The 20,919-nt window shown below is 40.9% G+C and overlaps 1 protein-coding gene across 1 annotated transcript; it reads left to right on the top strand.

Annotated features, from left to right (window-relative positions):
• Positions 1 to 524: 524 nt before the first annotated feature.
• Positions 525 to 19,011, top strand: Sdhaf4 (succinate dehydrogenase complex assembly factor 4). The gene is made up of 5 exons (XM_003478282.4): positions 525 to 635; positions 1,804 to 1,867; positions 4,166 to 4,339; positions 12,414 to 12,566; positions 18,491 to 19,011. The coding sequence occupies exons 1-5, from the start codon at positions 525 to 527 to the stop codon at positions 18,598 to 18,600; spliced, it is 612 nt and encodes a 203-aa protein (XP_003478330.2). The 3' UTR covers positions 18,601 to 19,011.
• Positions 19,012 to 20,919: the final 1,908 nt, after the last annotated feature.

Genomic DNA, 20,919 nt, shown 5'->3' with positions numbered 1-20,919 from the left:
AATAGGAATGTGTTTGGTGATTCACTAGTGCTCAACTAAAATAGCAGGGGACCATGAAAAATCATTCTAGCAGCTGCTAGGTGATACAAAAAAGACTTAGGATTTTTGAACTCGATGACAAATGAGAAGATAGTACAAAGGACATAAAAACCTGTCAATAGTGTCAATAATAGCAGAAAACTTGGCACGCATGAAAAAAGAATTTGATATATACAGCAAGGTACCCAAATATCGGTATATGAGCATCAGTTCCTAGAGCCCCAGTTCCCATACTTTGATACAGAGAGCCCAGTGATTCCCACACATAGTGAGCTACATTAATGAGAAGTCAGGGCTGAAGCCCAAGCAGTTTCTAGCTAACTTCAAACAAGCCAGGAACTGTAGATGGAGGGGAGCCCATGCAGGAAAGGAAAATATACAGGCAGCATGTCAGATTTAACAGTGAGATGTCAATCCCTTTTCTACTCTCTACATTCTCCTGTCAGTAGAAGGGTACCATCAAGAACTCTTAACTTACTTGGAACATGAGGACTACGTCAGTGTATTTTCTCATCTCCTTCCAAACTAACCTTTCAGTAGGGTTGTCCATCATCCCACAAGACCACCTCCTGGTATTAAAAGACTTGATAAGGCTGGTGAGTCCAGCAGTTGGCACTTCCCTGCTATATACATGTTCCAAAGGAAAAAAAGTGAAATTTTTGGTAAGTAGTAATGTCATAAGGGATGTTGTACTGAGTATAAGGGATTCAGTAAGTCCATAGATGGAGGGCAGCAGGTAAAAGGACAAAATAGGAGAAGCAATCCAAACCCCAAATAATTGTCTCTTCCTCTTAAGAACAATTTGCAACCTTCTGCATGACCGTAGAAGCATTGTAATCACATGATCACTGCAGTTGATAAGCAATGCTAGCTAATCAGTCCTAAATACTTTTAAAATACACATATAGGTCCTTGCCTCCATAGCTGTATTATTAGTTGGCTTACTGAGCAAACGGCTGTGGTGCAGGAGGTAGGCTGACAGATGGGTAGAGTCACCATGATAGGCAGCCCCTCGAGAATGACTTGTGTCTAGAGAGAGAACACAGCAGAGGTAGTGGGATATCTCTGCTGAGATCAGATCACAAAGACTGATGGCCTTTAAATGAGTTTTATTGCTCTTTGGTTCACTCATACCAATTGCCATGTTGTGAAATGACCTTTGGAGAAGCCCACCTAGCAAGGAACAGAGGGAAGTCTCCAGTTTCAAAGCCTACAGAGAATTTACTCCTGCAATAATTATGTGAATTCCCTGGAAATCAATCCTACCCCTAGTTGTGCCTTCAGATAAAATTGGACCCTTCAGCCAACAACTTAATAGCAGCCTCATTTAAACAGAGTCTCTAAATATGGGTATAGCTAACCACCAACAATTAATATAGAGATCTTGTTTTGACTACGAGTCCTTCCTCCTCCTGTGATGGGAACGTTTTTTAGGGACCTCAAGGGGACCTAAGTGTTCTCTTGATTCAGAACCACTTTCAGAAGTCTTGTTCCAAAGAACTACCCCAAAATATTTATGTTCCCAGTTCCTGACCATCTGCCTAATCTAGTCATGCTTACAAAAGGGAATCGATCTTTATCCTAAGCCTCATTTCCTTCCAGACAAAGTGTGCAGAACAAATTCAGTTCTCTTCTCTCCTCTCTTACCATCCCCTAAACCCGTTTTACTCTTCTTTGAGGACAGCTCTTATAGGAGGGCTTTGAATGCTAAAAGCAGCCCATTCCAAGTAGGTCAATTTATTGACAAAGCTGTTCCCAATCTAGCTTTTTCCTCCTCACCCGCTGCTGGACCTCATCATAAGTACTACATTCAAACCGAAGTTCAAAAGTATGCCTTTATTTGTTTGGAGACAGAATCTCACTATGTAGTTCAGGCTGGTCTTGAACTCACTATGTAGCCCCATCTGGCCTTAAATTCATGGTGTTCCTCCTGCTTCAGCCTCTAGCGCTGGGATAACAGGCAGTTCAAACATGTGAGCTACCTGCTAAGGAAAACTGCTTGTGTTGGGGTTTTGGCTCTATTCTGTATATACCACTTCCTTAGTGGAAAGGCTCATTATCTAGGAGAACCAGGTAATTCTCCATAAGAAACTCAGACTTCCTAGCTGCCAGATACAACATGGACAGACACTACAAAGATTCAACAATTCCCAGGAATACATATATAAAATTCCAAAACTCTAGAGGCTCCTCTGATGTTGTGAAGACCTCCCCCAAGTTGCATAAAACAGCTTAATCTACCATATAATCCAACCGAATATGTTGGGATTCAAGGGTCAGCTGGCAGAGCTCCTTGTACTGCATGCTAGAGCAGTACCTCACTCACAAATACCACCTATCAGGTTATCAGATATGCAGATGAGGGGCTCACTGAAAAGGAGAAATTTAAAAGGGAAGGACAGCGAGGTAAATGCAGCCTATTACCAAATCAAAAGAATACTATAAAACACTTTGCATCCTCTAAAAGGGATCTTCTAGCCAGGTGTGATGACACACAACTGTGATCCATACACTGGGGAGGCAGGAACTCACTGTGAGTTTGAGGCCAGCCTGGGCTACACAGTGAGTTTAAGGCCAGGCTGAATTACAAAGAGAGAGTTCCTGTCTCAAAGAGAAACACACACACACACACACACACACACACACACAAACACACACACACACACACACACAAACCCAAAAACCGAAAAACAAATAAGGGATCTTCTAAGAGACTTATAGCCTCAGACTGTATTTCTTTGCCTAACTTCAATTATGACTTTTTTTTAACAAAAAATCTGGAATTCCAGTCATGGAACAACAATTTAAATAATAAAGTCCTAAGATAGAATCTTTTTTAACTCATTAAAATTTTTTTCAAAACCATTTAATATAGTGTGCGAAAAATCAACATGATTTAACGTTTTTGTTTGGTCGGCTTTTTGAGGCAGAGTCTCACTATGTAGTTTAGGCTAGCCTTGAACTCATTATATAGCCCAGGCTAGCCTCAAACTCAGTGATCCAGATTGCTAGGATGATAGGGGTGTGCCACTACACCCAGCTCTAATTTTATTTGTTTTGTTTTTTGAGACAAGCCCTCGCTGTGCAACCCAGGATGGCCTGGAATCTAGAGCAATCACCTTCTCTTGGCCCCACTGTTAGAATTATAGGAGCCCAGCACCACATACCACCTTAGTTTTGTGGTACTCAGGATTGAATCTTGGGCCTTCCTCCTAAGCTTCATCCTTTCTTTTTTCGAGACAAGGTCTTGCTAAACTGCTCAAGTTGGGCTAAAATTTGCAATCCTCCTGCCTTTGGCTCCCCAAGTGCTAGAGATTGCAGGGCTATAACACGAAGCCTGGCATATTTATCTTAACTGTATAAATTTATGGGGTGTAGTGTAATAATCTGATACGGTGAATGTATACAGCACGTAATGTTCAACTAAGGGTAGTTAACATCTCTATCATAAGTTTTTAAACTTTATTCACATATAATCATTGTATTTTTAGGGCACAGTGTACTATTTCATTACATATGCATACATATAATCAAATAGCAGTTAACATTTCCATCTCTGTGTTCACAACCTTTAAATGTCTTTCAGTTATTCATAAAATATACAATAGGAGAATGATACAGAACACCAGAATTGGTTATTTCTATTTGTGGGTTTTTTAAGCCAACATTATTAAACCGCACGTGCTGGTCCACACTTGTAATCCCAGCGCTGGGCTGGCGGAGGCCAGAAGATATAAGCAGGACAAACTGGCTACAAGAAAAAGCCTGTCTCAGAAACCAAATGGCACGCTTATAATCCCAGCACTCAGGAAGATTTCGAATATGCTAAACATAGGCTAAACAATAGGCTAAAACAATAGATTTCGAATTCGAATCTCTCCCGAGCCACTTGAGAGAGATTTGTGCAAAAGAATAAAAAGCACTGGGGAATAGTAGAGCGCTTTTAAGTTTCACCCAACAAAAGCAGAAAATTTTAAATAAAAAAGTGATTACTAGAGACTGAAAGCGCAAGAGAAGAGAGGCATAGAAGCGTAAAAGCCATTCCAAAATAGTTAGGGTGTTTAACCAACGGCTAGCTTAGAGTGGTTCTGGAACACAACTGAACCACTCCTGGCCCCTTCTCTAGTTGGAGGCTGCGCAGGCGCAGATCACACGCGCGGACTACACGAGCCCGCCCCCTCGCCGGAACTACCTCTCACCCAGCTGCGCGTGCGCAGGCGCCACCGGCTCGGCATCATGACCGTATTCAGTCTCTCGGGTTTATTGGGCCGAGTCCATGCGACCGCCTGGGGAGCGGCAAGTAAGGCGCCCGGTCGGGTCGGGGTCGCAAAGGTTCAAGCGCTCCCGCGGAGTAAGCTCTGTGTGTGCCGACGCGCGGCGGGGCCTGTAGAGCTTTGCTTTTTTGGCTGGACCAGTCGCACTGCCTGCTTCTTGAGGTCGCGCCTGTAGCTTGAGGTGGGCCGGCACTTCCGGGCCTCTGACCTTTTCCTTCCGTTCTGGGCCCTCGGCCGGAAGTGCCGCGCCGGCCTGTGATTTTCGTAGGGACTCGCGGCGCGCAGGCTTTGTGGTGTCCTTCGGCAAGTGGTTTAGATGGGGCGTTGAGAATCAGTCACGCACTTGTTTATATCTAAAAGGGATTGTGACCGTTTACTGTATGAAAGAAGAGAAATTCAGAAATGGGCCAAAGGCAAATTAGTATACATAATAAAAATTAGGTGAAGCCAGGAATTAGTAGTGCAAAAAAGCATACTTGCTTTCAGAGGATGGTGAGCTTGCTTTAAATTACAACATTCCTGAAAAGTTAGGTACTCATATGTATGTAACTCAAAAACTCGATTATTGGCTTCATAGTCAGTTGCCTGACTTATGTGCAATTTGTTTTACTTTCTGTGGCATTTTCCTCAAACGTGTTTTACTGTGTTGTAAAAATCTTAAATGATCCAGAAATGAACATTATAGAAAGTGAACATCTCACATTATCCAGACTTATAGTTGCTATATTCATTCAGCCTCCTTTGTTCACCAACTTGAACACTTATGAAACAGTTCATACTGAAAATTTGCAAAGTGCTTGTATAAGTTATGAAGCAAAAGCAACATTGTGAACCCATTCTCCAGCTTAAGATAATAGACTTATTTCCTTACCAACAAGCTGCTTTTGATACAATTGTGGAAATTTGTGCTTTTTTATCTTTACAGAAACGGTTTCATATCGTTTGTATTTATTTGCTTTTCTTAGCTAATACTATATTTTGAGATTGAACTGTATCCGTGTATCAGGTTGTAATTACTCAGCTGAGGGTATATGGTGCATTTTCCATTTTCCTTCTCAGTGGACCTTAGAGTAATTCTGGAATCACCAGGATTGGCTACTATACACTTTGTGTGTGTTACCCATGCTCAGTGTAAGAATTGGAATTCCTGCAGGATGGTAGGAGCCTGTTCATTCTCACAACACTATACCAAGTTATTAAGGCATTTTTTGGTCCCACTACCAGTTTACACTGACTTTTATGTGCAGTGCATTAGAGTGCTTCTTGTTCCACACACTTGACAACACTTGATTTTGTTTCAAAGTTTAATTTTTGGCTTCCAAGAGAGTGTTAAAATGATATCTCATTTTACTTTTTTCTTTTTTAAGACAGAGACTCACTATGTAGTTCAGGTTGGTCTTGAACCTGGGCTGACCTCAAATTCAAGGCAGTCTTTCTGCCTCGGCCTCCAGGTGGGCACCACCACGCCCAGCTTACTTTTTTAATTAAACATTTTTCACATTTCTCATTTCTTAATGGATTTTCTCATTTTCTTAATGGATTTTTTTTTTACCTTATTTATGTTCTTTATATATGTTTGTTAACTTTTTTTTTTCCCCTGAGCTTTGGGAATGAATCCACGGCCTTGTGTATGTACAAGCTAGGTAGGCACGCTATCACTGAGCTGTATCTCCAGCCTCCACAAACTTCCTTAATTATGTTGCCCAAGCTGGTCTTCAGCTTTTGGACTCAAGTCATCCTCTTGCTTCTGTTTCCAAGTATGGTAGTTGGGACTACAAGTGCAAGCTGCCAAGACTGGCTACAGTGTGTCTTCTTATGAAATTCATATAAACACAAGACAAAATAGAACAATGGGCCTGCATTTACAGCCATGTAGATTCAATTTTAAAAGTATCTTTTAATGAACGGATATTTATAATTTTATTATAATCTTTTCTTGATCTTCTTTTGCTAGTACCTTTTGATCTTGCCTCAGAAAGCTTACCCTAAACTGATGGAGATATTCTATACTGTACTTTCCTTTAAAAGGTCTCTAGTTTTTGCATTTCAGGGTTTTTTTTCCGTACTAAAAGCTGATTTTTGTATATATGTGACATGAGAAACCAATTTATTTTCTATATCAATAACTGTTCTTCCCACTTCCATGTACAGTTTTTATAAGACCTTTCCCACACTGATATAGTACCAGCTGTCATAAATCAAGTTTATATATATGCAGATTCATGGGTCCAAAAAATCTCGTGTATGGCATGGTGACTGTAGTTAATAATAGTGTGTTGCATGTTTGGAAGTTGGTGAGTGTAGCATTTAAGTGTCATAAACACAAATACTTTGTGAGGAAAAAAATGCATATTATTAGCTTGATTCAGCTATCTATAGTGGATGATGTGTCAAAACATCATATTGGGGGCTGGGGATTTAGCTCAGTGGCATAAGCGCCTGCCTTGTAAGCAGGCACTCGTGAGTTCGATCCCTGGTACCGATGAAAAGGAAAAAGACAAAAAAAACCCCATCATATTGGGACTGGGAATGTAGCTCAGTGGAGTAGACACAAAGTCCTGGGCTTTAACACTAGAACCAAAAATAAAAAATCATATTTTAAACTCACAAATAAATATGGTATATATTTAGTAATTTATATAGTATATGTTAATTTGTGAATTTTTAAAAATTATAGGAATATATTGAGAATTTTAAATTGTAAATGTTATATATTTTAATCATGTCATTGTCTTTTCATCCCAATTTTGTGTGTCCTTTTTTTGAAATGAGAAAGTCATGTATCCCACAAAAACAGCATATGGCTAGACTTAAATTTTTGCAGCCTATCTTTTTTAACCAGCTAAAGACATCTTACTTTTTGCACCTTTGATCTGTCACACTATAAACTAAATATTGGGATGGATTTCTGGGATTTGTTGTTTTTGAGACAGGCAATCTACCTCAGACTGGTCTGGACCTTGCAGTGATCCTCCTGTTTCAGCCTATGGACTAGCTGGGATTACAGGCTTATGCCACCAAGCCCATCTATAAATAAGCTTTTATTTGGCTCCTTTTAAGATCTTCCCTCATGTTAGACTTCTTTTTTCCCTGTGTCCAAGTATGACTTTTTTGTTTCCTATATTTTATTTCTGCCACCTGTGTGCTATCTCCCTAGTCTTCCCATTTTTCTGGAAATTTGAGTAAATATCTGTTAGATCTTATTTTATCCTATATGTTTAACTTACTTTAGTTTTATTTCCTTATTTCTATTTGTTCTTGGTATAATTCCTGCGAAACTTTCCTTTTTTTTTTTTTTAGCAAGTATCACGGGCTGGCTTTGAAATCCCTGCTGTCAGGCTCCCAAGTGCTGCAATTGTAGGCATGAGCCACCATGCTAGGCCCAATTTCTTTTCGGGTGTACTTATTTTGCCATTTAACTCCCTACCCCATCCAGTAGAGGATATTGAAACCATACCCACCTTGTCGCAGTGACTGAGCTGAATCCATAGCTTTTCCTATGTTTTATTTTTTTCAAGCAGATTTTATTGGAACTTTTTTGTAGGGGATTGATTTCAGGACCTCAGCAGCCAGGCATATTGGTACATTTTAGATGTACATAATGATCACATGTATGATACAGAATTGGTACCTGTATGTGATACAACTTTCTCCCCTTTCCCCTACCCTCCCTTCAGTCCCTCCTCTCCTCCCTGTTTACCAAAGGTTTGTTTCTATGTTTTCCTTTGTTTCTCTTCTTTTTTACTTTTCCTTTCTCCCTTCTTCTTTGTTCCCCTCTCCATTTGAACATTTTCTTCCTGTTTCACAATACCTCTTATAGATTTTGGTCCTTATTTACACTCTCACTTTCTCACACCAGAGAAACAATGCAGTATTTACACATGTGTCCAATTTATTTTGCTTAAGAGTATGAACTCAGGATGCATCCATTTTCCTAGAAATGTCTCAAGGTTGTCCCTCTTTGTGGCAAAGCAGTACTCTGTTGTATAAAAAAAAAACACAAACCTCTGTATCCATTCATCGTTTGGTGATCACTGGGGCAGGGTATGGTGTAGTCATTCCACTTTTATCTTGAGGACTTCAGTGAATGCACCTGTGGTTGCATTGTTAAACTGTCTTCATTTTCTGTTTTTTCTTTTCTTTTTCAGTTTAATTTCTGGGTTGATGCTTGTAAATTCCCTGTGGTGAGTTGCTTTATTGTTAGTATTTAAAACCCTTAGGAAATGACTCCTTCTCAGAGATGTCTACCAGGTATAGCTGGATTTTGAGTTTTGAGTATTTTGCAACATCTTACCTTTTCGGAGGATAAGAAGTTCCTGTCTCATTGGCCTAGGGCCTCATTCTTTGGCCCTGGTCCACAGTGTTTTCTATTACACTTAAGCAATCTTAGTCTTGGAATACCAGGAAGAACAGGTGCTTAGAACAATTGTGTCATTTTGGCTAAAGTGTCACAATCAGCATTAGCAACAGCATCAAATACAGCCTAGAAAATGAGAAACCAAGGTTACCATTAATTTGCTACCTTTAGCTGTATGAAGTAGATTTGTGTTTATATAAAATCTAAAACCAGAAAATTAGATGCAATAAATAAGTCCTTATATGTCAGTTTTACCCTTAGAGGAGAAAATTTTAAAGGGGTTAGGGAAACAATAGAGAAGTAGAAGAGGAAGAGATTAGAAGCAAGGCTAACAACAAAGAAGCTAGAAACCACATTCACAGTATAAAAACAAAATCAAACAGTGAAAGAGAAAACAACAACAAAAACAAGAAAAGACAAAAATCCAGTCCACTTTTAAGTTTGTCTCTGCTATTACTGGTGGACAGCATGTGGAGACAAGAGTCCAGATTTGTGTTGATTTATCCCATCAGGTTTATGGCAAGGTAATGGATAGTCTCAGTGAGCCTGTACCTTTATTTCCTCTGAAGTCAAGGCTGGATTCTGGCCATGAGGCTGAGACCAGACCCATTCATCCTGCAGACATCAGCATACCTTCTGCAAGTATGAACTCGGCTGAGAGCCACTAGATGGACTCAGCGGCTGTTCTAAGTTCTGAGCTCAGTTGGCTGCTAAGATGACTCCCAGCTAATTGCTTTCTCCCATGAGACAACTGAGCCCTCAGTACTCACCTCCAGCCAGTACATTCCTTCACATCCACTGTTCACATCCACAGCTGCATTTCTCTGTGCAAGCCTCTGGTTTTGCCAGCAGTCACCCTGTGTCTGCAGGTTTGAACTGCTCCTCCCACAGAGTCCCAACCCAGGCAGAAGGCACTACCAGCTATCTCCTCCTTCTGCCTTGAAGTTTCTGTTTTTGCTCTCCCTGTGAGCTTCAATTCTCACTTCAGATTCAAGGCATCCTTGCCTTCCTCACACGTTGGGAGCTGCTGAGCTAGTGATCATTTACACACGTGGAGCTGAAAGCACAAGTCCCTTAACCGGAGTGCCCTAAGTACCCAGAGCACCTGAGGAATGCCCCAAGGGCATGGAGGGCTGGAGGTGGGCAGGGGTTCCGGCCAGAACATGGGATCTAACAAGTGAGCTAGTTAAGAAAAGGGCATCATAAATAAACGCATTGCAGTAGTCAAGCAGTCTCTTCCTCTCATCTGTAGGAAGGGCCTCATCTGACCCCAGCTTTTTGTTTGTTTGTTTGTTTTTTATCCTCTTGTCATTCTTCTCCTTGGGAACTTAGAGAGCTCTTGCAGACACTGACACTTGTTGCTATATTCCAGAGTCTGGGCGGTAACTCTCAGAGAACTGTTTTTTGCTTACCACTGTGCTATCTTCCCGGAAGTTTTTCTATTTTGTATTTTGAGACAAGGTGTTAGGTCTCAGAATGGTCTCTAACTTTTAATCCTTCTGCCTCAGCCCCTTGAGTCGATAGGACTACAGGTATGTGACCACTGTGCCTGTCCTATTTAGCTTTTCCTTGAGCTTGAAATTTTATTATATTTCTAAATGTTTGTGTCCATCTTGTTTTCTTCCTTTCGTCCTGGCCTACCCACTTTTCACTCTCTTATTACTCATTTTTTGCTGCCTTTTCACTTAACTATGTCAATTAGATATTTTATATTCTGGATTCAGTATATGGAATCTTTAGTCGGTTCTATTGTTTGTTGATTCTTTTGGCTCTTGTCTGTGAGACTTGTGTTCTTTACTGGGATTCCAAATGTGGGGCATCCGTGAGTTGAGAAAATGTCTCTTCAAGGATTTGCGTAGAAGCACTGAGTTTTGGCCTTGGATCCTCTTTATAGTAAGGTGCTTCCTGGAGTTTGGGTTACACAGACAGTGTGCACTGAGGTCTGAGCAGAACCGTGGTTAGCTGTGGCCTGAGAGTCTCAAAGGGATGGCTTTTTTCACATCTCCACTCAGAACCAAGGTTTCCTTCTTCACCTTAACTAGGGGTTCTCCTCTTTTCTCAGTTCTGGGGCGTGTAGCAGAGATCACCTGGGAGCATATTTAAATTGTAGCCTCTGGGGGGAGGTGTGCCTCAGCACAATTCAGAATGGCATTTTAACAAGAGCCCTAGTGGTTCTGAAAGCTTATTTTATATCCTCGGTTCGGGTATGGGAGCCCTTGACTCCTGGCCTTCCCACGGCCTTTCTGCTTTTCTCAGTTTAAGAAACTATTACCCCCAGCGGCCTAAAGCTATGCCCTCCATGGGCAGAAAGACAAATTGTAGCAGTTTCAATTAAGTGGGTGTTTTTTTGTTTTTGTTTACCCAAATGGGGGACATTTTAAGTTTATCATTATTTACAGTTTCTATGTGACTTAGAAGCATTCTGTATATTGAATTAGTTAGCTTTCTGACATTGTATCAAACTCCCTGAGAGAAATCAACCTAAAGGAGAGAAGATCTGTTTGGCTCTCCACCCTTTCAGAGGGGTGGCCAGCTCCCAGGTAGAAGAAAGTTGCTCGCTTTCTGGCAGTCGTGGAACAGGGAAGTGGGTAGGGAAGAAGGGGTGGAGACCAGACAGTCCCAATCCCGTGATCCAGGCTGCTCCTGTCAACCAGGCCTCACATCCAGTTTCCAGCCCCTCCAGGGTCATCATCCTGCCGTGACCTCACCAGACTCCTCCAGGTGCTGTTAGAGCCCTTGTGACCCAGCATGTCCTTCCTTTCAGCCCGTCTGCGGCCAAGCCTTCAAGGCCATGGACCTTTTGGGGGATAGTTTGGATCCCAAAATAACACACACTTCTCAACCTTTAGATACTGTGTAGTTGTAGGGTTTTAACGTCAAATTTATGAAACTGCCAAAACCAGAAATTCTCTATTGTTATAATTTGTGTGTAAGGATATGAGTGTCCTTTAGTGATGCTTCACTCTTAGCTTTTATTATTCCTTATTTTATTTTATTTAGTACAGGGGATCAAACTCAAGACCTTGTACTTGCCCTATTTCTTCTTTTAAAAAACATCTGTTTTTCAGGGGAAACTAAAGTGGCCTCAGGTCTGCCCAGGAGAAATGGAGCATGCATGGTAATAAAGTCCCTGCTGCTGAGCACCTGCTATTCCTAGGCAGAGCTGGACTAAGGCTCCTAGGCTCACCTTTGGCTGTATGCTGATCCTTCTCATCTGACAGGCCTTTTTTTAAATAACAGTCCACTCTTAAAACTAAGTTGATAAATATGCACTAAATATTATCACTGAGAAACACATGTACTCAGTTCTTTGGTTTGATTGTGTTTTGGTACCAGGGATCAAACTCATGACCTTGCTTGCCAGTCTGGTGTTTAAGCCCTGAGCCAAATCCCCGCCCCTCCTTTTTTTTTTTTTTTTTTTTTTTTTTTTTTTTTTGAGACAGGTTCTTGCTGTGTAGTCCAGGTTGTCTTGAACATAGGATCCTTCTGCCTCAGCCTCTAAGTGTAGGGAATCACAAGGGTACACTGCCATCTCAGCTTCTTGGATACTGATAGTGGTCTGTGTCCTGGTGTGTTAGCATTGCTTGGGACAGAAAGCAGTGTTTTATATATTTCACTTCCCTTTGGTATCTTCTGAAGCTCGATAAATATGAATGTATAAACTAAAGACCAGAAAGTAAAATGACTCAACTTTTAAGCCTAGTAAATGAACAGCTTAGTCTTTGCTCTGTCCACTCTGCCAGAGTCACCTCTCCTCTGTGATGCTTTGAGGAGAATTGGTTCTTCGCCAGGAGGGAAGTCTGAGCCCACCAAACCACCCATCAAGAAGCCCACACTGCCGCTAGGTCGTTTTGATGCGCCCGAGGATTCTCATGTGGAACAGGAGCCTCTGACAAGTGAGTGCGGTAACACTTCATTTTGGATGTGTCAAGGAAGGTGTTTTAGTCATTGAGAAAACAAAAAAAGTTTGAAGAACATTCCCCTAAGCATTTACTTTGAGTCCTCAGCAAGGCTGTCCCTTTTACAGCAAAATTAGAATTAACCCCTCTGTGTTGTGAAGTGCCTTAGGCAAGAAATATCAGCAGAGGACACCAGCCCCTGTGTCTGGATCTTTTTCTACCATAGGGAAATTTATTATTTGGTAATTCAGTAAAATATTTAAATTTATAGTACTTTACTGAGCCCAATAATGACGAGGCCAGTCAGCCAAGAAGATGGGGAATTTTTAATAGTTGTCATAGAAGTTTTTCAGTAATTTTAATATCCATAAAGGACCTGGATTCAAGCCCACAAAAAAGAAAAAAGGAAAAGATAGAAGGAGGAACCAAAAGCCAGTGGCTACAGTATGCAGCTCACAGCTGAAAAGGGCCGGGAATAAGCTTCCTCCACAGCCCTCAGATACAGCACAGCCCTGCTGGTGTCTGATTGCAGCCGCTGAACCTGTGTCAGCCTTCTGCTTGCTGGAAGTGTATGATAGTACATTTGTAGCATTTTAACCAAAGTAGGGGGAGTGATCACACAAGAAAGCAGCAACCCTTGGGCCAGGGGTTTACCTCAGCGGGCGTGGGCGTAGGTGCCTGCGTGGCAAACGTGAGGTCATGAGTTTGATCTCTGGTACCAAAAAAAAAAAAAAAAAAAAAACAGCAACCCAAAAATAAAGCCTCACTTATATGTCCAATTGATTTTTTAATGAAGGTACCAAAGTCATTCAGTGGGGGAAAAGCCAGTCAGCCTTTTCAGTAAATGATGCTAACAAAACTGGATATCCACATGCAAATGAATGAAGTTGGACCTCATCATATATAAAAATTAACATTAAATCCATTTAAAAATCCAATTAAAATAAAAATTTAAAAATTAAGAATTAAAATGACTGGGAATTTAGCTCAGCAGCATACCTGCCTGCCTGGCACACGTGAGTTCATGAGTTTGATCCCCAGTACCAAAAAAAAAAAAAAAAAAAAAAAGGAAAAGAGCTAAAATGATAAAAATATTGAGAGAAATTTTCATATTGCAGTTGGCATTGATTTCATGGCTATGACACTAAAAGCAAGCAAATAGGACTTCAAAATTAAAAGCTTTTTTTACATCAAAAATCATCAAAAAAGCCAAAGATGGCCTACAGAAAGAGTAAAATATGTACAAATTAGCAGTAACTAAAAAAAATCCAGTTCAAAAATCAGCAAAGGACTTGCATAGACATTTTTCCACATAATATAGACAAATAACCACCAAGCACATGAGAAGATGGTCAGCATCCTTAATCATTAGGGAAATGAAAATCACAGTGAGGATAGGGTATCACTTCTTACCTGTGAAGATACAGAAATGAAAAGTAATGGGCATTGGGTATTGATCAGCTAATACACAGAGCATAGATGCATTAGTACATGTAACCAAGCATCTACAGGTATGCACATTGTTCATGGTAGCAAAACAGTGGAAACAACCCAAGTATCAGCAATTGTATGGATAAAGGTGCTATGACATACATAAGTGGAAGACTTTCAGTCATAAAAAGCAATGAAGTGTTGATACATGCTACAACATGCACCTTGAAATACTGTGTTAAAAAAAGAAAAATACTGTGTTTAGTAAAATAAACCAACACAGGACAAATTTTAAATGATTCTCCTTATATGAAGCATTAAGAGCAGACAATTCATAGAGAAGAAAGTAGAAAACAAATGATCAGGCCAGGGATGTAGCTCAGTGGCATAAGTGCCTGCTTGGCAAGCATGAGGTCATGAGTTCGATCCCCAATATCAAAAAAAAAAAAAAAAAATGATCATAGAATAGAGGGAGGAGGAAGAAGAAAGTTAACTTCTAATTGGCACTGTTTATATTGAGACTAACTTGGTATAGATGGTTATACAACATTGCAGTTGTGTTCAGTGTCATTTTACAAATAGTTAAAATGATAAATGTGTTTATATACAGTAGAAAGAAAGCTTCAGATTTCACAAGCTATTTACCAGTGTGACACAGAAGTAGGCATTTGCCTTAAATTTTGAGTGGCTTGCATTCCTGCTGAACCTGGTACTCTGTGGAAACCCAGCTGACAAACCTCACCCACCCAGCAGATGGTTTCCAGCTATGACTGTGTCAGACCTGTCCACAACTCTGACAGTATTCATTGTTGCTTCTGGAAGTGTCCTCTTTGTTTCTGTTGTGCTTTCTCCAGCTTTTCACTCTTTATTTCCTCAGTTGATTTCTTCTCAGGCTTGTGTTTAAATTCGTGGGCCTTTGCCTAACATCCAAAGGTGGGCATTGCCGGGTCTCTGTCTTTACTATGGCGGCATGCCTGGGGATCTTGTGTCTCCCTAAGATCATTCAGTGCATGTTTGCACTTAATGCATTCACTCCTCTGGTCAGACCTCTCCTGGCCTCACTGTTGTCTCACCAGGTGCCCCCTAAATATCTGTCTTTACATATTCCAAGCATCTCAAAATTAATACTTCTCAAACTAAACTTAGTTGACATCCATTGTTTCCCTTCTTCTCATGTCTCCCTCCAGCACCGCCCCATATCCTCCTCTTCCTACCAGGATCCCTCAACATCAGCCAAGTCACCAAGCCAGAAATCTGGACTAACCCTTTACTCTTGCCTCTCTTGTCTTCACTATTCAGTCACTGACCCAGTCCATTTGACTATTCCTTAACTACTGTCAGCACTATCCATCCTAACCCACCCTTCCGATAAAGCCCAAATTCAAGCTCTGTGTAGCTCTTTCTTGTCTCTGACAGTTTCCTTCCTTATGATCTTGTTTCCCTGCATGTAGTATGTACTTCATTTTTTTAAAAAAGGAAAAATTGTATAGGTTGTCTCCTTGCAGAAAGTAGATCTCATTTTTAAGAAGATAAAGGAAGATATTTGTAGCTTGGCACCCTCTTTGATACAAAGATGAATAACAAAGATGAGACACATAACCAGCCATGAACAGAACAGCATGTTATAATTAGAGTGACAGAAATGATCAGAGTTGGACAAAAGAGATGACATTTGAACCATAGATTAAAGGAAAACTAAAATCTTTATAAAGATGAAATGTGACAGGAAGATATTTTAAAAAAAAAAAAAAAAGGAACATATGAAAAAGGAGAAAGGTCCCAGAACATTACACATGCAAGACACATCTAAACAACCTGTTTGGCTTCTAATCAATGTAAAGTTAAAAGAACAGAGACTAGAAAGAGAGGTTAAACTATCAGGTCATAGCATCAGGGCTTTCTATGGGCAGCAAGAGAAACATTAAACATTTGGATGGAGATTATTTTAGTCAGCTTAATTAAAGTACAGCCTCCAGACAATAAGATCCACCTACTTTAAGTTTATGGTTCAGAGAGTTTGAACGATGTTTAATCAAGTAAGCAACAGCAAGTGTGAAATTATTCCATTCCCTAAAAAATCCCCTTGGGCCTGTTGGCAGACAGTCCCACTACCCCCTCCTTCTACGACCACTGGTCTGTTCTCTATCATTGTAGATTAGCTTTTTTTTGAGGATTTTATATAAATGAAATAATGCAGTCTGTTGTCCTTGGTGTCTGGCTTTCTTCACTCAGTGTGATGTGGAGAAGGGTACTCTTGTAGAAAGATAATTTAGCCTTCTGGGTGGATTCAGCTGGGGACATGACGGGAACAACAGATGGGTTAGAAAATTTTATTGTATTAGTTAAGAATGGGACACTGAGAATATGAACCAGGGAGATAGTGGTGAAAAGAAAAGCTTTCAGAAAACCTTTTCAGATTGTAATAAAGGCAGAAGTTAAATGTGAAAAAGAAGGGCTCTGGAAAGATAGGGGCTGTGGCCGGAGAAGAGAGCTCGAGGTGTGAGATTTGGAGAAGGAACATACTGAAGAGATGAAGTCCAAGTGGCTGGCAGTTGTATAGATGAGGGTCATTAGGAAAGAGGTTTGAGGACCATGTGATGCGGTGATATGGATATCAGTGCTGCTAAGGGCATTAGAAAGAGATGTGCTCTGAATCACACATTCATGCTGTCCTAAAAGAGTGGTCTTGGAGTTCATTATAGACTGAGAAAAGCACTTGGCAAGTGAACTGTGTGGAATCAAAACAACAAAGGCTGAAGAGGTTTGCTGATAGAGTCAGGGCTAGAAGTAGAAGTGAGGCCATGAAGAACCCAGGACGTCCCACCCTGGCATTGTTGAAGGCGGGGATCTTGCTATGTTGCCCAGACATCCTTCTGACTCAGCCTCCTAGAATGACTGGGGCTGCAGGCACACAGCACAGCACCCAGATTCCTGTGTTCTGTCTTCCCTCATATTGTGGAGCAAATTGTGCGCCCCCACCCACAAATTCTGACTCCCAGTGCCAGGTGTTTGGCGATGGGCCTTTGGGAGATAATTAGGTGTAGGTGAGTCCTGAGTGGAGCCTCTTGGTGGGAATAGTGCCTTAAAAGTAGGGGCACTCGTGTGCTTGTTGTCTCCCTCTGCCGTGAGAAGTCACAGCGGGGTCTGTCTGTAAGCCCTCACTGGAATCCGACCGTGTTGGCACCCTGATTGTGGACCTCCGCTGGTTAAGTCCCCCAAATGAGGAATTTTGTTAGAGGTAGACTGTAACCTCAGGGAGTTCTGAAGAACAAAGAGGATCTCCCTTTAGCAAGGCCTTCAGGTGAAGCCACAGAGCCGGGGGAGCTGGCTTGCATTGCACAGGGAAAAGAGTGATAGAGAGTTCCTCACAGTACGATAAAAGTCAAAGAATGGACAAATACTTGGAAATTTTCAAGGTGAATTGTGTACTCTCTTTTGTCGAGGGAAGGGCTAGGTTCGCTTAGTCATATGACTTGTAGTTTTCTAAAGAGATCCCGTTTAAAAATTAAGGTTCCTTTCCAGGAACCAGTTCCTTTCCCATTGTTACCGTACACAGAGCAAAGCTGTATGCGGTTGATGGCTTGGCTGAGCCCAGAACGTGAGGGTTCCAACTCGGCTCTACCACTTAGTAGCACACAGTGCCGAGCAACTTGCTTAACCTGTTTTATCTCATTTTCTCATCCACAAAATGGGACTTTTCTTCTATCTTGGGGATCATTATAAAGACTAAGTAAGTTACCATTCATTATTAAGTGCTCAGAATTGGAAGACAAGGGTTATGGTACAGGCCTGTCGTCCACTGCTCCTCAGACTGAGCCAGAAGCATCACTTAGGCCAACCTTGGCAACACAGAGTCCCATTTCACAAAAGAATAACATCAGAATTTAATAAATAAATAAAAGCACTCAGAATTGACCCTGATTCATGTTGGAAATGATGGTCTGAATACCCAGTATTAAGAGTATTAGTTGCAGTTGTATCCGTGAAAAGCCCATGATAATGAACAGTAGTGCCCGTAGCTAAAATTAACATCCTGTGTGCATGGCACCATGTTAGGCGCTTTCCATGTGTTGCCTTGTTTAATTCTCAGCACCGCTAGACAGATATACTTGCTCTCCCCATTGTACTAGTAAGAAAATGGAGGCATCAAAGTGACTCCTTCAAAGTACTCTCGTTTCAAAAACCTTCCAAGTTCAGTGAATTCAACTCTGTTCTCTGTACCCTTTTCCTTCTACTCGGGGCCAGCAGCATATATGAAGCTACTTCCCAGATTGGGGCCTGAACCTACTCCAAGATTTGAAGTCACCAATGTTGGTGGTAAAGTTGAGTATGAAAATTACATCCTAAATGAGTTTTCAAACTTGGGGAAAAAGAACACATTTACAGTTAAATTGAATCTAGCCTATAATGCAACTCTGTCTTTAAAATTGACCATAATCGCTTTTGCCATCTCTGATGACTGGTTTGTGTATATTTCTGTCTTTTTTTAGAATTTCCAGATGATGTTAATCCAGTTACCAAAGAAAAAGGTGGACCCAGGGGCCCAGAACCTACACGATACGGAGATTGGGAACGAAAAGGACGATGTATTGATTTTTAAGGCATATTCTTTAACTTTATGATCATTCTCTGAATATGTACATCTGAATTTCTTATTTCAGATTACATTCTTTCTTTTACATCCTTTAAATTATCTCGTGTGTATGTGTGTGTTACTGAAAATGGAGCCCAGGGCCTTGTACATCTAGGCAAGTGCACTGAGCTGCATCTTCAGCCCCAAATCATCTAATTTCTATCACATGTTTAAATATGTGTATGATGACTTTGGAAGAAAATATGCTTCTGTGAACTAGGAAAAAAATTTTTACATTAGGCTTATTAACATTAACAAATACATTGGGGTATGTAAAGGATTATTAGAGCTGTATACTTCATAATTTTTTAATTTATGTTAATGAGTTGCTTGTAAAATACTTATGTAAATAAAATATTTTAAGTGATTATGACACTATCAGCTAAGTGAATGCTGGCTTTTAAAATGTGAGTTAAATAGTGTATCACAGCTTGAGAAGGCCACAGTAATGACAGGAAAATCATTAACCTTCAGCCAGTTACTTAGACCCTGATCCTCACTCCACTGCTTAGTGTTTACATAACCTTGAGGAAGTTATTAACTTCTCTGTGCTATAGAATCTCTGTGTAAGTTGGAAGTGACACTAGTTCCACCTCACAGGGAAGTTGGGAAGAGTAAATGAGAAGTGTGCATACAGTATTACTCAGGGAGGAGAGAGAGAGATTGTGAGATTGTTTATTATGAGGAATTGGCTCTGAAGTCCTGGGGACTGAGAAGTCCTGTAATCTGCCATCTGCAGCTTGTGGACACAAGGCAATCAGGAAGGCTATTCTGTTGCAGTGTAGAGGCCTGAGAACCAGGGAAGCTGGTGATGAAATCCAGTTCAAGACAAGAGATGAGATGAGATGTCCTAGTTTTACACTGCGATGCAAGAAAAAGGTGAATTCCTCCTTCCTCTAACTTCTGTCCTTTTCAGTCCCCAAACTTAGGGAATGGTATCCATTCCACCACCCTGGGGAGGACCGTGTCCTGTACTAGGTCTGCCAGTTCACATGTTCGTGTCACACCAGTCATGACGGCGAATGCCCGTAGTGCCAGCTACTCATGAGGCTGTGGACTGCTCCAGAGCCCATGTTAGAGACAGCTGGCCAGCATAACAAGACTCCCTCTCATAAAAAATGGAAAATATGCCTATCACTCAGAACAGGCACAGACACATCCTGAAACAGTGTTTAATCTGGGCACCCTCCAATCTTCTCAGACTGATGATACAGCATAGCCATCATGAACCATGAGCTAATGGAGGCTTCATTTTATGAAAGATCATAAAATCAAAATTGGAAATATTGAGGTTAAAATTATAAGTATTTTTTAAAAAGTTTTAACTAAATACCATATTTTAGTTAAAAATAGTGATTGGATGAGTGAACGGGAAAAAATATGCATGTTTTTGAAACGGAGTTCAGGTAGGGAAGACAGATGGGACAATTGCAAGGGATGGAACGGGCCAGGTGAGTCTGTTGTGGTGTCTCAAAAGCATGGTTCCCAGGGCCTTTGATAACTGGGTCAGGAGAAGCGCAGTCTGCTTTACAGTTATGAAAAGAAGGACAGGAACTGCTGGACTGCCCTAGGGCAGTGATGGCGAACCTTTCAGAGACCGAATGCCCCAACTGCAACCCCAAACCCACTTATTTATCACAAGTGCCACACTTCAGTTAAACCTGAGTATCTGACACTTGGATGCTGGGGTGATGTGGCTTATGTGTCAACAGAGGACTCCGTGTGCCTACCATGCACCTGTGCCATGGGTCACCACCAGTGCCACATGTCCCCAGGCCTCAGCTGCACAGGTTGGTCCTTCAGTGCCTAGGCCCTACTGGCATTACTTAGGGAGAAGGGGCTTGCCAACCCTGTAAAAGACAAGACAGGGTTTTGGCTGGTGATTGTGTGATGTGAGTTGTAAGTGCAATGTTATTTGAGAGGATTGTAGGGAGACTTATTTAAGAGAATACATTGTGCCCTCTCCAGAAACAGATTCTCAGGAGTGCCTATTAGAATTGGTTGTCTCCATTCATGGCCATCTCTGAGTCAACATTTGTTCTTTCACTTGGTATTACTGTGTATGATGCTAAGTAAGAACCACATAATGTATCTTTAAAAATACCCTATAATTTAATCAATTTCCAAGTAGCTCAGATTAGCAAATATTGACTATCATTATCCTAAAAGCTGTTTGTTAAATTATTTTGTATTGTACAAGTATATTAAGTGAACATAAAAAATGAACAAAATATTTCTTGCGTATATTAGTCCTGAAATGTGATAGGGAAAAATAATTTATATGCT

Source organism: Cavia porcellus, unplaced genomic scaffold (assembly GCF_034190915.1).
Source record: "Cavia porcellus strain 051 isolate PalLab524CR breed Dunkin Hartley unplaced genomic scaffold, mCavPor4.1 scaffold_16, whole genome shotgun sequence".
NCBI lineage: Eukaryota > Metazoa > Chordata > Mammalia > Rodentia > Caviidae > Cavia > Cavia porcellus.
Note: the sequence above shows the minus strand (reverse complement) of the source record. Positions and strands in the feature narration are given on the sequence as shown.